Raw genomic sequence first — 15,556 nt, forward strand, 5'->3', positions numbered from 1 at the left:
CATCAACCAACACTCCAATCAGTATCCCAATTGAGACTCGGACAGTCCCGCATGACAAAGAAAAACTAAAAACTACTTAACACAACAATAAACCTGAATCATCCACCAGTAGTATGGAAGTAGATGTAAACCCAGATCATGAAGAATCATTACTAGAACTTCATGCAAACGACACTATGGATACTGGATGCCCTACCTTCCCGAAAAAAGACCGAAAAAAATCCTCCTCGAACAAAAAACAGTCAGATGAATCATCCTCAACTAAACCAAAATGAACCATAGCATCTTACAATGGAATTGCAGAGGCTTTCGTTCCAACACAGACAATATGCAATACCTAATTAACCAATATTCTCTGGTTGCCTTTTGTTTACACGAAACTTACCTAACCACACAAATTTCTCCTTCGATAAAGAACTATTGCATTTATCGAAGAGATCGAAATACCGCTAACGCTGCCCATGGTGGTGTGGCAATCTTGGTAAATTCAAAGATCCCAACTAAACATATCCCACTCCAAACTAAAATAGCTGTTGCTGTTCGTATAATTCTCCATAGTGCAATAACACTAGTCTCAATCTACCTACCACCAAACTGTACTAACTCTCTAAAAGATCTTGAAGACCTCTTTATACAGATACCTCCACCTCTCTGTATATTAGGGGACTTTAACGGGCACCACCCATTATGGGGCTCTCCTAAATTGGATAGACGAGGCCGACTAATTGAAAGTTTTTTGGAGGCACAAATCTCACTATACTCAATACAGGTGCACCGACACACGTACAGCTCTCAGCAGGACACACCTCAGCAATAGATCTCTCAATTTGTTCACCAGTACTAGTCCCAACCATAGAGTGGTATGTAATTTTTTTTTTTTTTTTTTTTTGGTAGTTGTTGGCACATCGGCTTCTGTGGCCATAATGCACCTCCCAAGGTTTTTTTTTTGACCTTTGGGTTGCCATGCAGACACTTTACCCACCTGGCTAGCCCGGTCGGCGTGGTATGTAATAAACGATCCCATGGGCAGTGACCACTTCCCAATAGTATGCAACTTTCTGAAAGCAAAGACTCCTTCAATTCAACCCTGCAGAAAGTGGAAATTTGTCCGAGCAGACTGGGCAAAATTTCAATCATCAATCGACCTTGATGAGGAAAAAATTCGCCTTCAGCATATTGATGATGTGACAGATTACATCACGTCGCATCTTCTAAATGTGGCTAAAGACACAATACCACCATCAAATCCGCCGGGCCGAAAGCATTATAATTATTGGTGGAATGACAAATGCACCACAGCAAAGAGAGCAAAAAATAAAGCCTGGAATTTGTTTTGGCAATGTCCGAGCACAGTCAATCTCATTAATTATAAGAAATTAAGGGCAAAAGCACGCTTCATACAAAAGCAAGCAAAGTAAGAATCCTGGACCCGTTTTGCATCCAGTTTTCACAGAAATACTGATCCCAAAATAATATGGAAAAAAATTAGACAGTTGTCTGGTAAGTTTCCTACCATACCTTCTCTAATCCTCTCCTGGTGGAATGGGAAAGATCTCTCTAATCCTGTAGATATAGCTAATGCTTTAGGCAATACTTTTGCAGAAATCTTAGCAACGTCAGCCAATACTACCTCATTCCAAAGAATTAAAAACACTAAAGAAAAGCATGCTATTCATTTTCAAACTGCCCGTCTTCTCCCATATAACAAACCTCTGCAATATTCTGAACTTTTACATGTCATTAGAACAGCTCGCAATGGTGCTGCTGGGCCATATGGGATTTATTATGTCATGCTACAACATCTTGATGACAAAGCTTTGTGCCGCCTCCTGGTCTTTTACAATCACATATTTTTAGAAAATGTTTTTCCAGCTTCTTGGCATCACTCTACAATTTTGGCATTCCTGAAGCCTGGAAAAGATCCATCCAACCCCAAAAGCTATAGACCCATATCTCTCTCAAGCTGCCTCAGTAAAATCCTTGAGAAAATTATCCACAGAAGACTCGTCTGGATCATTGAGTCGGAACAGCTAATGAGCCATAGTCAAAACACGTCATTCTTAGATCTTATGGTCAAGGCTGAATTTGCCATCCGTAATGCTTTTGTCAAACATGAACATCTAGTAATGGTTTCAATAGACATATAGAAGGCTTTTGATACCACCTGGCGGTATGGTATACTTAGTGATCTTTACCTTCTCGGACTATGAGGCAACCTTCCTATATTCGTTCAGAACTTTCTACATACTAGATCATTTCAAGTTCGATATCAACATGCCCTTTCCGCAACTTTCATCCAGGAAGAAGGTGTTCCACAGGGATCAGTACTGAGTGCACTCTTTTTGCTCTGAGAATAGATTCTATCACTAAGCAGCTTCCAAATACAGTTGAGACTTACCTTTATGCAGATGACCTTTCCATCTCCTGTCATTCTCAAAACATGAGGTCTATTGAAAGACAGCTTCAGATATCACTTAATAAAATTCAACAATGGGCGAGCCTCAACGGCTATCGGCTCTCGCAGCAGAAAACAGTTGCTATCCATTTCTGTAGACAACGCAAACTTCATCCAGATTCTGAACTTCGAATTTCTAAAGTCTTTGTCCCGGTCACTAGCAACATCCGATTTCTAGGATTAACCCTTGACAATAAGTTTAAATTTCCTAGATCATATTAAAAATGTACGGACTTCGTGTCTAAAAAAGTTAAACATACTCAGAGCTTTATCTGCCCAAACATGGGGTGCAGATCATACCTCCCTTCTTCGGTTATACAGGGCACTCAACCACCATGGGCTCCTCCTCCTCTTCCAATCTGTGACACTTATTAATCTCCACCTCTGTCAATGGAGAAAGAATTCTTTGCAAGCATCAAATGTCAACCAAATTCATGCAGTTCACACTCAAAGATATACTGATTTCTCCCCAATTTATACAGATGGCTCTAAATCTAATTCAAATGTTGGAGCAGCTGCAGTGTTTCCGAATACAATTGTATCAGTTTCCCTTCCATCAGAATTTAGTATATTTTCTGCTGAATTATACGCAATCAAACTAACTTTAGAAAATCTCTATTCTGACTGTTCCTTAAAATCTGTTATTTACACTGATTTCCTCAGCTCAATCATGTCGTTATGTAATTTCTCAGATAAAGTTCACCGTGTTCTAGATGAAATTAGAAGCTTATTACTGCAAATTAAAGAACGCAACCAGCAGGTCACTTTTTGCTGGATTCCAGCACATTCCGGTATTTTAGGCAATGAACTGGCCAATAAAGCTGCAAAAAATCCAACTACCTTAGATTTAACCAACATCCCTGTTCCAACATCAGATTATGCACTAACCGTTCATGCTGCTTGCCTATCACAATGGACAGCACTCCGGCACTCTCAGACTAATAATAAACTCTTTCAGTTTAAACAAGACCCGAAAATTTTGCTCCAGTGTCCGTACATCGAGACGAGAAGTAGTAGTCCTCTCAATGGCAAGAATAGGACATACTCATCTGACCCACCTTCATTTACTTTATCCACCACAATGTACACATTGTTCTAACAATTTGACTGTAAAACATATTTTTATTGGCTGCCCCTGTTATAAACAAGACAGAACTTCATCCTTGATCTCACTGGTTAATCTTCATAAACCAATAACTCTTGAAAATCTGATTGGTGATAAGGCAAATATTTCTGAATTTTTTGACTTTCTCAGGCAAACTGGGTTTTTTAATTATTTCTGATTTCAGATTTTCTTCTGATATATGGAAAACTCATGTTTTAATATAATAAGTGAATAGGCACATTATAGTCTTAGCAGCTTATGTGCCATTAAGCCTCTATAACAACAACAGCAAAATGCTTCCTACAAGCTTCACCCTGTTAAACCAAATCAGGAGCCTCCTGTTGCAAGTTGAAGAATGTCATCAAACAGGGACCTTTTGTTGGATCTCAGGACATTCAGAGATAAAGTGCAATGAACTTGCTGATAAAACTGCTAAAAATCTATTAACTTTTGATTTAACCTCCATACCTGTTCCATCCTCTGATTATAATCACATCATACAAGCAACATGCCTCACACAATGAAAAGAGCTATGGCAGACCTAAACTAATAACTTTATCAGTTGAAACAGGACCCAAAGCTAAAACAGGGCAATGAGAAGAAGTGGTACTTGCATGGGCATGAATAGGGCATACATATCTGACTCACCTCCATTTACTCATAGGAGAGGATCCTCCTCAGTGTCCACACTGTTAAGCACACTTAACAGCAAACATATTCTGATTGACTGTCCTCACTATCAACAGGGCAGGACAGAACATCCATCCTTCTTTCTCTGACAAATCTTCGAGAACTGATGACACTACATCATATTGGTGATGACGCAGACATCGATGAATTTATTTCTTTTCTGAAAATCATTGGAATATATCATAAATTCTGAACAGATCCCTGTAATAAAAATGGAGTGGTTGCATTACTGAAATTTTTGTAGCAGTTTCCTACAAATAGGTTTGCTACAACCACATCAGTTTACGCACCATTAAATGTGCGTGCGTGCACACCCCCCCTGCCCCTCAGGATTTCTAGTGAATGTGTTTGAACAGTTACTTTATGATCTAACCAATCCACAAATTGCATTCAGAATATAATCTCTTCAACAAGAATTCCTCTCGACCTTGTTGTTCTCAGCCATACAGGGTCTGTGCAAAAAGTGTCCAGATTATGCTTTTTAAGGTTGACACAGTAGAGTATGCTGTGAGAAAACATACTACATTTAGATATGTCTCATCCTTAACTCCACACATTAAGCTGTTCAGTTCCTTACAGCAATCTGTTATTGTTGTTAGCCAGTAACAAAGATGTGTTTGATGCTTTACATTTTAGAACGTTGGAATGCACTGAACAACGTGTATTAAAATTTGCTCTAAAATTGTAGGTAAAACATTTTATTTCATAAAATAGCATATGGAGAACTGTAATGGACTACACCCAAGTTTTCAAGTGGCACTGGCATTTCAAAGATTGTAGGAGTCTGTTGAAAGTGATCTGCGATCTGGATGGCCCTCAATTTCAGAAAATGATGAAATGAACCCCAACTGTGAACTGTTATACAAAACGGTTGAAGAGTAATTGTTCGTGAATTTGCTGAAGGAAACAACTGGAAAAGTGAAACTTCAATGATGGTTGCTTCACAATGATAATGCACTGTTGCATTTGTTCAATCATTCATACAGAGATTTTTGGCTAAGTATGGAATTGCTGAAGTCCAGCAACCCTCAGTTTGCCAGATATGGACTGGGGGGAAGAACCTGAAAGAGCATTGATTTGATGACATACAAGCAATAAAGAGTAATATAGCAGCTTAATTTTTGTAGATTTCAAAATCAGTTTTCAGAAAGTGTTTCCACATGTGAAAAAATCATGGGCTATGTGTGTCATCTCAGGGCACCATTTCAAAGGGGGTTAAGTCATCAGCCCTTAGAGATAAGGACATCATAATCCCATTGTATAAGGCTATTGTTAGACCACACTTGGAATACTGTGTTCAGGTATGGAGACTGCACCTAAAGAAAGACATTGTTCTTCTTGAAAGGGTCCAGAGATGGGTAACTCGCCTGGTGAGATCGGCAGAAGGGCATCCATATGAGGAAAGACTTCAAATATATGGGTTGCAGAGCTTGGAAATTAGGCACCTCAGAGGAGACTTGATTGAGGTGTTTAGGGCTCTGAGAGGCATAAGCAAAATGAATGAGGATGAAATTTTCATGGTTATAAATGATTATAGAACTAGGGGGGGGCATAATTTCAAATTACAGGGGGAGATGTTTAGACTAGATTGCAGGAAATTTTTAGACAGAGAGTTAAAAATTACTGGAATAAGTTATCTACATGGGTGGTAGAGGCTGACAGTTTTGGTGAAATTCAAAGATCAGCTGAATAATTACCTACGGGAGGAGGGAAATGCTTAGGTTGTCTATTTCCTTTTCTCTTATTTATTAATATGATTTTTTTTTTTTTGTTATTTTATTATTATTGTTTTTATTATTATTATTATTTATTTTAATTTTTTTATTTATTTATTTTTTTTTTTTTACTGGTGCAGCATAAGCCATAGACTTCCTTGTGCCATGTGGCCGTTGCTAATACTAATACTAACTTCAGCTTATATGCTGGTGACATTTTCCTAGCTTTATCAGTTGTGTCTGGTAATATCTGCCTTCTAAATTCAGCATGTATATTGCTCAGCAACTTATTAATACCTTCCTGTGTATTCCTTTTTATTGGCTTAAGGTAAAAGATTAACCTTTTACCTTGAGTCAATATATTTATATCCAAATAATTTATATGGAGGTTTTAATTTATAGTTTCCTATTTAAAGCCAATTAGATAATGCTCGCATATACCTTATACACAAGAAATTGCAGAGTTGATTTTGCATTAGTAACACCTCCCTGTGTAGGAATGGACTAGTCTCTGATATTGGTAAAGGCTCAAAATTGGAATGGCTGATATAAGATAGTAGTTCACACATGCAGTGATCAGTTTTTGAGTGCATGTGTGTGAGGAAGAATGGGTCAGCATTGAGATCTTTCCAACTTCAAACATGAGGGACACTGTTATGGGGTTTAAATAGTAAAGATGTATTAATTTTGTGCTGCAATTTTATCTGAAAATTTATTGGTAATAGAGTGTTAAAATGTAAGACGTGTGAATATAATAAAAGAGAAGTTCTACTAGGGGTAATATTTTGTTTCAGAAAATTGTTAACTGTATAGATTCCAGGAGTTGAAATTTCATTTTGACAGTTGGAATATTCTGACCTGATTCATATCAATGGTTGCTTATGCTAAAGCATGTGGAGCTAATATTGTCTTTTTATGCATCTTTAATTCAAACTGTGGGACATTTTCCAAATGGGAAATTACGATACATCCAAGGGACATCTCTGTACTTTGCTGGGATTAAACCTTTGCTCCATTTGAGAGTGCCATTGTAAAGAAATAAATTTTTCAGTATTTTCACTCACCTGAAGCATTCGGGGATCATATTGTCACAATTGTTGCGGGGGGGGGGGGTAGATGATCCTAGCACTACCTGATTATTTAAACCATTGATGTGTTGACATATTGGTCTCATTTCTTGACTAAGACTAAAAAAAAAAAAACCCTTAAAAGGACTTTATTGAATCACAAATGAAACACAAGGAGGAATACAAGGGTCTCCTGAAGGATTTCAGAGTGTTGATAATATGAAGATTTCACAGCAAGATGATCTTATCCCAAGTGGCATTGTAACTGGCTTTAGAAGAAGAGCCACAGAAATTCACTCATATTTTACTGATGTGTCTAGATAGTAATGTTGAAAAAGAATTTGGAACATCAGCTCTACATGAAGAAAACTTAAACTGATGCTTCAAAAAATCTAGAAGCTACTAAGAAAAAGAATGGGAAGGACAGGAAACCAAAATGGAAAAAGGAACAAGCACAGGGGAGACTTGAAGAATCAAGTCACACCTGCTAAAACTCCTGGAAAGGAGAAGATTGATGATGGTGGAGAGAATAGGGCTAGTGTAATGCAAATAACTGACAAGGGTTAGGAGGATGTTGTGTCTGGGATAGCACTTGAGGACAGTCCCCTTTCTGCTGCAGATCATGCTTATGAGTTATATCATTAGTGGTTGACTTTTAGGCAGGACACAAATATAGAAACAACTAAATGGGATATTTTTGAAAATAATCCTCATTACAAAGCAAATGTCAAAAAGCACTGTCAAAAAATCAAAACTAGAAGTATGGTAAGCTGGAAACTATTTCATACAAGTTGGCATTAGAACGAGTACAACAGATTGTGAAAATGGATATGAAACTCGTGCGAGGTGAGAGCTGCTTATCACTTGATAATGAATTGGAAACTCCTTGTGTTGGAGAACAACTCTCGCTGGAAGGTATAACATCCCCACTTGCGAGTTCAACTCGTGTAGGTGGTACTGAATGCACCTTCGTACCTGACTTTGAACTGGATGAAAACAGCTTAGTCAGTTGATATCACAGAAGGAGTAACTCATTAACACAAACGAGGATTCTTGTGATCGTGTAGAAGCGAAGCATGAAAAAATTGAAGATATTCCTATGCTTAAACATAGCTAGGTTTGTTTATGCTCTGGCAGAGGTCACTGTAATACGCAGTAGCATACAGCAATTTTTGTTTGATGAAGAAAATGGAATAAATCGTAGGGGAAAAGCAGAAATCCTTTCAAGGTGGAGTGAACTTTAAAACATGGCAGTTGAATTGGGAGCACATAATAAGAGTAAGGGGAAAAGTCATGTTTGGATCGAATAATTGAGGAATATCAAACTCAAATAAGAGAATTACAGAGAGCAATCAGTGGAATAGGTTGAAACAGCGGATCTATGAAAGAATAGCATCCTATGTAGTGATGCAGTCAAGGGTCTTGGCTTTGGGGACAATACTATTAAAAAGAATTCTGGGACAAGTTCAGGGCACTGTAAAATAATGTTCTGTTGAGGAGCAAAAAGATAAATTGTCATGCTCTTGTTATTAAGGCTAAGGAAGATTCCAACTTTAAAACAAGTAATGACGTTCAGAAAGCTCTCGGCAGAACTTTGACAGTTATGCTAAAGTCTAAGAATATGTAAGATGAGGAAAATGGCAGAAAAAGGTATTGTTTTGGAGTTTGAAAATGACAATGACATTGATCATATAAAACAGAATGAGAGAATTAAGCAGCTAGGGGTTCTCTTTTCAAAACCAAGGAGACTAGGGCCAAAATTAATAGTCTGTGATGTGGAAAAGTACATGTGTAAGAACAGCTTCATGAAGCTGTTCTTACATATGTACTCTATGAATGCAGTTTAAGTTACATGAATATGACAAAGTTGAAAATGGAAAGAGAAATTTTAATCTTCTTTTAACAGCATTAATAAAGTTAAAACAGGTAGAAATTGGGTAATGGAAGTGTCAGGGCACATCTAGAACTATTTTTTACATCAAGGATGTATGATGTCCTACAGAGTAAATCTATTTCATCTCATAACTATCTGTTACAGTTGTCAATCGTTTGGGCAAAATGTGTAGACATGAACCAGACTACAGTCATTGCACTAAGAATGGACATTCATACCATAACTGTCCTAATACACACAAATCACCCTCATGTATGAATTGTATATTGAGATGGAATAGATCAAGCCACTCAATTTGAGATAAAAAGTGCTTGGAATATGAAAAGGTGCAGAAACTTATAATTGAATGGACAGATTACTTCTTACATAATAATATATCAGTGGAATACTGAAAGCTTGCTTGACCACTTGCAAAGTGAGAGGGTTATTATCTGCATAACTCGAAAAACACATTATAGTTCAGTAGAGCTGATGAACAGGGATGATTGGAAGAGTTAATTACTCAACATGACTTGTTTGTTCACAACTGATAATCTGAACACAGCACATTTTGGACATAAATGGAGAATCCAATATTGATGTGATGCTGTCAACTGTTCAGAAATCTGATTTAATTACTAATTTGGCTGTTGAACCAGATTGGGTATCCAACAATCGCCAAGTAATCGAGTTCCAGTTGAGACTGATGTCCTGTTGTGAACCTAGGAATACACGGTGTATTGTGTAGATTTTCATTAAAATCAACAAACTGGAATACTTTTGATGAGCAGTTATATTCCAAAACTGGAGCAGTAATGAGGGACAAGATTGCTGTACTACCTGGAACTACAGTTGCCCATTTATTTCAGGAAGTTGGTTACAGGAGGTGTCTGCAAAGGCCATGAGACACACACCCATATGAGAATTGCTCTGATCAAGTGGTGGACACAGAACTGACATCTCTCTGTAAGGAATCCATTAAAATAAGAAAACTTTATCAGAGGTGTAAGTGTACGGAGGCAATGAAACACAACTCCCCGGAAATGAATACAGGCAAACAAGGCAGAAATATGCACAAATGATCATTAGAGAAAAGTATAATGCCTGGTACAAACATGTGGAAACAACAATCCCTGGGGATTGGTATATAAACTATTTGGTAAAAAATTGACAGCTTGCTGGAGATGTTGCATATTCAATTCAGCAGCTGTAGGAAGGACGACTCGTACTTTGTAGGAAAGAATAACACTAATATTGGACCATGTGGTGGAAGATTTGAACCGTCACAATGAGAATGAAACTAATATTTCAGCATACGAAATATGATGTTGTTTAATGAGAACTACTAGGGCATGAGAAATGAGCCCCAGTTTCAAACAGAAAGGTTGGAGGTGACAATTCATAAAAAAATATAGCAGATGTCCTGGTATGGATCTGGTTGTGAGTGAGGTAACTAAAAGAAGGTTTTGTGTGATGCCAGCATATCTGCATTACTGTATATAATGCCTGCATGAGAGATTTCCTTGGTTTAATCCCACTCTCCATACCACTTATCTTTTGACTGGACGTGGTTCCTTTTTTGCAAAGTTAATGGAATTTGGAATCACTGAGTGGACTCCTGGAAGATAGGAACCATCTTTTCTGTGAATATGTTGGGTATTGTGACTTGACAATTGATTGAAGAAGCTCCTAATCTCTACTCCTTTACTCCTGAATGTGAATAACTGTTAGTTAGTACAAAAGAAGATTTTTACACACTTCAAAATTTTGCAGTCCAGCTGTTCAGAAGGAGGATCTTGTTGCAGTTGGAGGAGCATGAGCCAGACACTGCACGAGTGTTAAAAAGAGCTTGTTAGACAGGGTGGACACAGAATGAGTAGTGCTGTGTCCATTATAGGTGGGAGCCTACCCTGAGAACACTATGGTGTCTAAAGAAGCTCGCACTACATCCTCCAGGCACCTCTTCCACTAACGGGTGATTGAGAGCAGTTGTTGAGGAGACTGCTGATGCTTTTTGGGCAGGCTTGTATGAGAAATTGGGGCTCCTGTGGAGGGTTAGACCACCACAACGAGCCTGTTGGATTGCATTGTGGTTGCTTCCTTAATGGATAACCTGTGATGCTGTGGTGTTATTGTGGTTCCAGGAACTGTAATTGAAGACTGATTGAGGTATGCCCTTTACTGTTAACTGAAAAATACTGTTGGGTCTGTTCAGGTTTGGCAAAAAGTAGACTTCTTCATTGTGACCACAATTCCTTGTTTAGACTTCTGCTTCCTGGATTGCACTTCTAATTTTGAATCTTCGTGGTGAACCTACACCAGGACTTTATAGTGTCATATACTTTCTGGTATTACATTGTGATATGGATGCTACATTGAGAATGAATTGACTTTCTACAAAGGAATCTGAAATAATTGTACATCGACATTATTCAGTGGTAAGGCATTGTATATAGATTGTGGGATTGCCAGGAAAGCTGGCTGGAATCACATAGTACAATAAATAAATAAATAACTTTGAACATGGAATGATTGTGGAGACAAGACATGCAGGTGCCAATATCTCAACAGCTGCTACATGGTTAAGTGCTTCCTTTCTGTGTTGTTATGAGTCTACTGTGATTGTCTCAGCAGCAGTCGAATAACTAGCCAACTAACTAACTGAACTATAATAAAAAATTAAAACCCTCTGGATATTACATAGTTGTTGTTTTTTCCAGAAATATCAATATAATATTGGTGTAAATACACCATAGTTTACCCATAAATTTAACTACATAAGTAGTGTAATGGTATCGTTTTATTTTATCTCATATTGTGGCTACCTTCACGACGAGATACCAGGTATTGTACTACTTCGAATAAATAATGCTTCTTTAGTAGAGGAGAACACTGTTATTTATTCTCAGTGGGCATCACCACCCAGACTCGTTTCAGAGCTTGTTGGCTCACTCATCGGTGGGCGGGCAGGTACCCTGATAACGCGGTCATGCCATCACAGTTGCAAAGTTAATTCCACAGTATGAGAGATGCCAAATGGTGAAGATAATGATATTTTGAAGACTAAATGCACAAGGCATAATATGTTATGGGTGAAATTAACTATATAATATCGGTGTAAATACAGCATAGTTTACCCATAAATTTAACTACATAATAAGTAGTGTAGGGTATCGTTTTATTTTAAGAAATGCCATATCTCATATTGTGGCTATATAGCCACAATATGAGATATGGTATTTCGTATTGTGGAATTAACTTCGCAACCATGATGGCATGTCTGCATTATCACGGTACCTGCCCACCCATCGATGAATGAGCCAAGAAGCTCCGAAATACGTCTGGGTGGTGGTGGTGCCCACTGAGAATAAATAACAGTAGTCTCCTGTACTAGAGAAGGGTTATTTATTCGAAGTAGTGCAATACTCGTTGTGAAAATAGCCACAATATGAGATAAAATAAAACGATGCCTTTACACTACTACATGTAGTTAAATTTATGGGTAAACTATGGTGTATTTACATTGATATTATATAGTTAATTTCACCCACAACATATGCCTTATGCATTTAGTCTTCAAAATAGAAATATCATTGTACAGTCAATTCTGCTATAACGCACATTTTCACAACACAAATTTGCTCCAATGCAACTGATATATTAGGGAAATGGGAGTATAATGCGATTTTCACTTTGGCTCATTTGCGTGCTTTCATCTGCGAGAAACACCAGGTGAATGCAAAACCCGGCACCAAGCTGAACATAAGTGACCTGCTTGGTTCCAGGTTTTGCATTCACCTGCAAAATCAACAATACATTCAAGTTTACAAAGCTTAAGAAATGTCAAATGTGTGAGAGCTATATTTCCTATTTACTGTAGTTGTTGGTTGGAGACACATTGTTGTCATTCGCTGTATTCACAAGGTAACAGGTGATATTGTAGGCTGATTCATGTTTTCAGGAGCTCACATTTTTTTCTGTTCGAACAAAAATTTCATGAGGCGTGAGCAGAGGAGCACATTTCTGGATATCACTATCATAAAACAATTTGCAGTTCCCAGTTTATTGGGCTTTTCAGTTAGTGCAATCTAATTATAAATGGGTAGTAAACTCTATCTTACTGCATTTGCAATAGTACCGATAGCTGGAATTCTGTGAGTTGTTACATTATTATGGTGAAATGTACTTCTCCTTCCATGAAATCTTCAGTCATATAAAAAACATAAATAAATTTTCAGAATCTTCATTCCTATTTTTTAAGCTTTGTAAATTTGTCTCACTTGTGCATCCCATGTTTGTCGTTATTGATTGCTTATCTTTTTTACTCTTTTAAATTTTACAATCTAAAAAAAGAAAAGAAAATGTCGGTGAACAGAAATATCAATCAAGAATTAATAAGAAACTTCGTATCTTATTAAGGTAAAATGCTGTATTTACTGTAATATTTATTATTTTTTAGAAATTTAAGATGTTAAAACCTGTGTTAGTAATTTTATTGGGTTTCTAACTTTTTTTAGTGTTTTACTTACCAGACTAGACTTTTTTTCTTTTTTTTTCTTTTTTTTTGAGTGCTCTGCCCCATCCCTATTTTTCCCATAAGCCCTGTTGTTTTTAATGTACAAAATACCATAACACGGAGATTTTTAGGAACACATGTACCACGTTATAGCAGAGCTTGACTATACTTACAATAATATTACAATTACATTTTCGAAACCTAGCATTTTTTGTGGTATAATTAGAAATTACCACCTTAACTAACAATACTTCATTCAGTAAAGTGTTACATGATGCAGATGGCCACTTGGCAGATTAAACATTGAACGTTTTATTAAGTATGATTTTCCATGAAATGATTACTTATTTTAGCTAATTTCATTTTTATTTTAGCAAATTTCATTTTTATTTTAGCAAACAGAATTAAATGGGGGACTAGATTTTTCACCTGGAGAAATATTTCACCTGAAAAAAAAAAAAAAAAATATATATATATATATTTATTTATTTATTTATTTATTTGTTCAATTTATGTTTTGGTATGCATATTTTTGAAGATCTTCAGTTACTGTTAATTAGTGTGTGTTTTCAGGTACCTGCAGGTACTATATCTGGAAAATTTGTGAAAGTTAATATCGAGCATATACATTTGAAAGTTTCTGTATTAGAAAATGGACACTGGCACAGTGTAATAGATGGTGATTTAATGTGGAAAATCAATGTTGAAGACTCTACGTGGACACTGGTACCAAATGAACATATTCACGTAAGTTAATTTTGATTATGTATATAGTTATGCAGTCGAAGCTCTATATAACGACCCCCAGGGGAATTAGAAAATTGGTCATTATATCAGAGGGACATTATGTGAATTGTTCATAAAATCAGCAACAACACAAGTAAAAGTTGAACATTTAATGTAATTCTACTAATACAATATGGTATAATCTTCTTGTTTAATACTGTAGTACATATTATTTATAATATGTACTACAGTATTAAACAAGAAAATTATGATTGTAAATTTTCATTGATTTTAGAGTGCAGTAAGGTTACAGTTAAATTGTAAATTTCACTACATGGGTTATATACCTATCAGGACCTAACAAGAGAATTGTTTCATAGTTTAAAATAATCTGTCAAAACATGCTGTTTCAATGGTAGAGCATGTTTTAAAAGAGAATTATGAAGGTGCACGATAGCAATTATTTCACTTTTGCAATTAGGCTGCTCTTGAAAAAAATCACCGTACAAGTTCTAATCCTTGACAGGCATCTTTCACCGTGAAACTTCTGTTCAACCACTGTACCTTCCTCATCTCCATCACTACAAATTTGAGAAGATTCCATTATGTCTGCAATGAGTTCCTCTTCATTCTTGCATATCCTAAAATATTCAATGTTCACACATCCACTTCTGTATATTCTTTGAAGTTTCAATTTTCCTGTAAGTTTAGGTGATGATGCGCATGAATATTTCTTCCCTGTTATCAGACTATTCTTTACAATTAATAGAGGAAGCATGCAAAACTTCACACACTGCATCATTCAAGGCAGTAAATCCAGCACTTTTGAAGTAGTTGGCGATCACTTTTGCATCCCATGCAAAACACATTGCCAGCAGGATGTCAATTTCACATTGAAGTTTACTTTCAAGACATAGCACAATTTTGTTTAATAGAGTTCTTCTTTAGTTTTTCTTAAAACACTGGTGGTTCTTCTGCACAACTTTGTTTAATATAATTCTTCTTTAGTTTTTCTTAAAACACTGGTGGTTCTTCTGCACAATTTTGTTTAATATAATTCTTCTTTAGTTTTTATTAAGACACTGGCGGTTCTTCAGCCATCTTGATCAAATGGCTGAAGAACTAATGTCATATAGGTACTTGGCAGTGATTGCAGGTAGGTTGTTTACTTGACATTGAGGGCTGCAGTTATCCACAAACAGCAAAATTTTTCTATTCTTCTCATTCATCCTGCGATCTAAGTCTCCATCCATTCTTCGTGGATTTGTGATGTCATCCATGCCTTTTGGTTTGCTCGATATGTAGTTGGTTATGTCTTCAAACCGTTAAAGCATCGAGGCTTCTGAGCTTTCCGAATGGTTAAAAGAGGAACTGTTCTCTGTGCCAAACATGTTTGTTGCTAGGAGAAT

General features: G+C 36.7%; 1 protein-coding gene across 3 annotated transcripts in view; it reads left to right on the top strand.

Moving 5' to 3' along the window:
- Positions 1-15,556, top strand: part of LOC150082969 (nudC domain-containing protein 3-like) — a 97,178-nt gene that overhangs the window by 59,969 nt on the left and 21,653 nt on the right. For all 3 annotated transcript variants that reach the window (XM_090376943.1, XM_090376944.1, XM_090376945.1), the window contains exon 6: positions 13,995-14,168. In XM_090376943.1, coding sequence (XP_090233069.1) covers positions 13,995-14,168 — 174 coding nt within the window. The remainder of the gene's footprint in view (positions 1-13,994; positions 14,169-15,556) is intronic.

The sequence above is a fragment of the Mastigoproctus giganteus genome, chromosome 7, assembly GCF_048544385.1.
Source record: "Mastigoproctus giganteus isolate SK-2022 chromosome 7, ASM4854438v1, whole genome shotgun sequence".
Taxonomy (NCBI): domain Eukaryota; kingdom Metazoa; phylum Arthropoda; class Arachnida; order Uropygi; family Thelyphonidae; genus Mastigoproctus; species Mastigoproctus giganteus.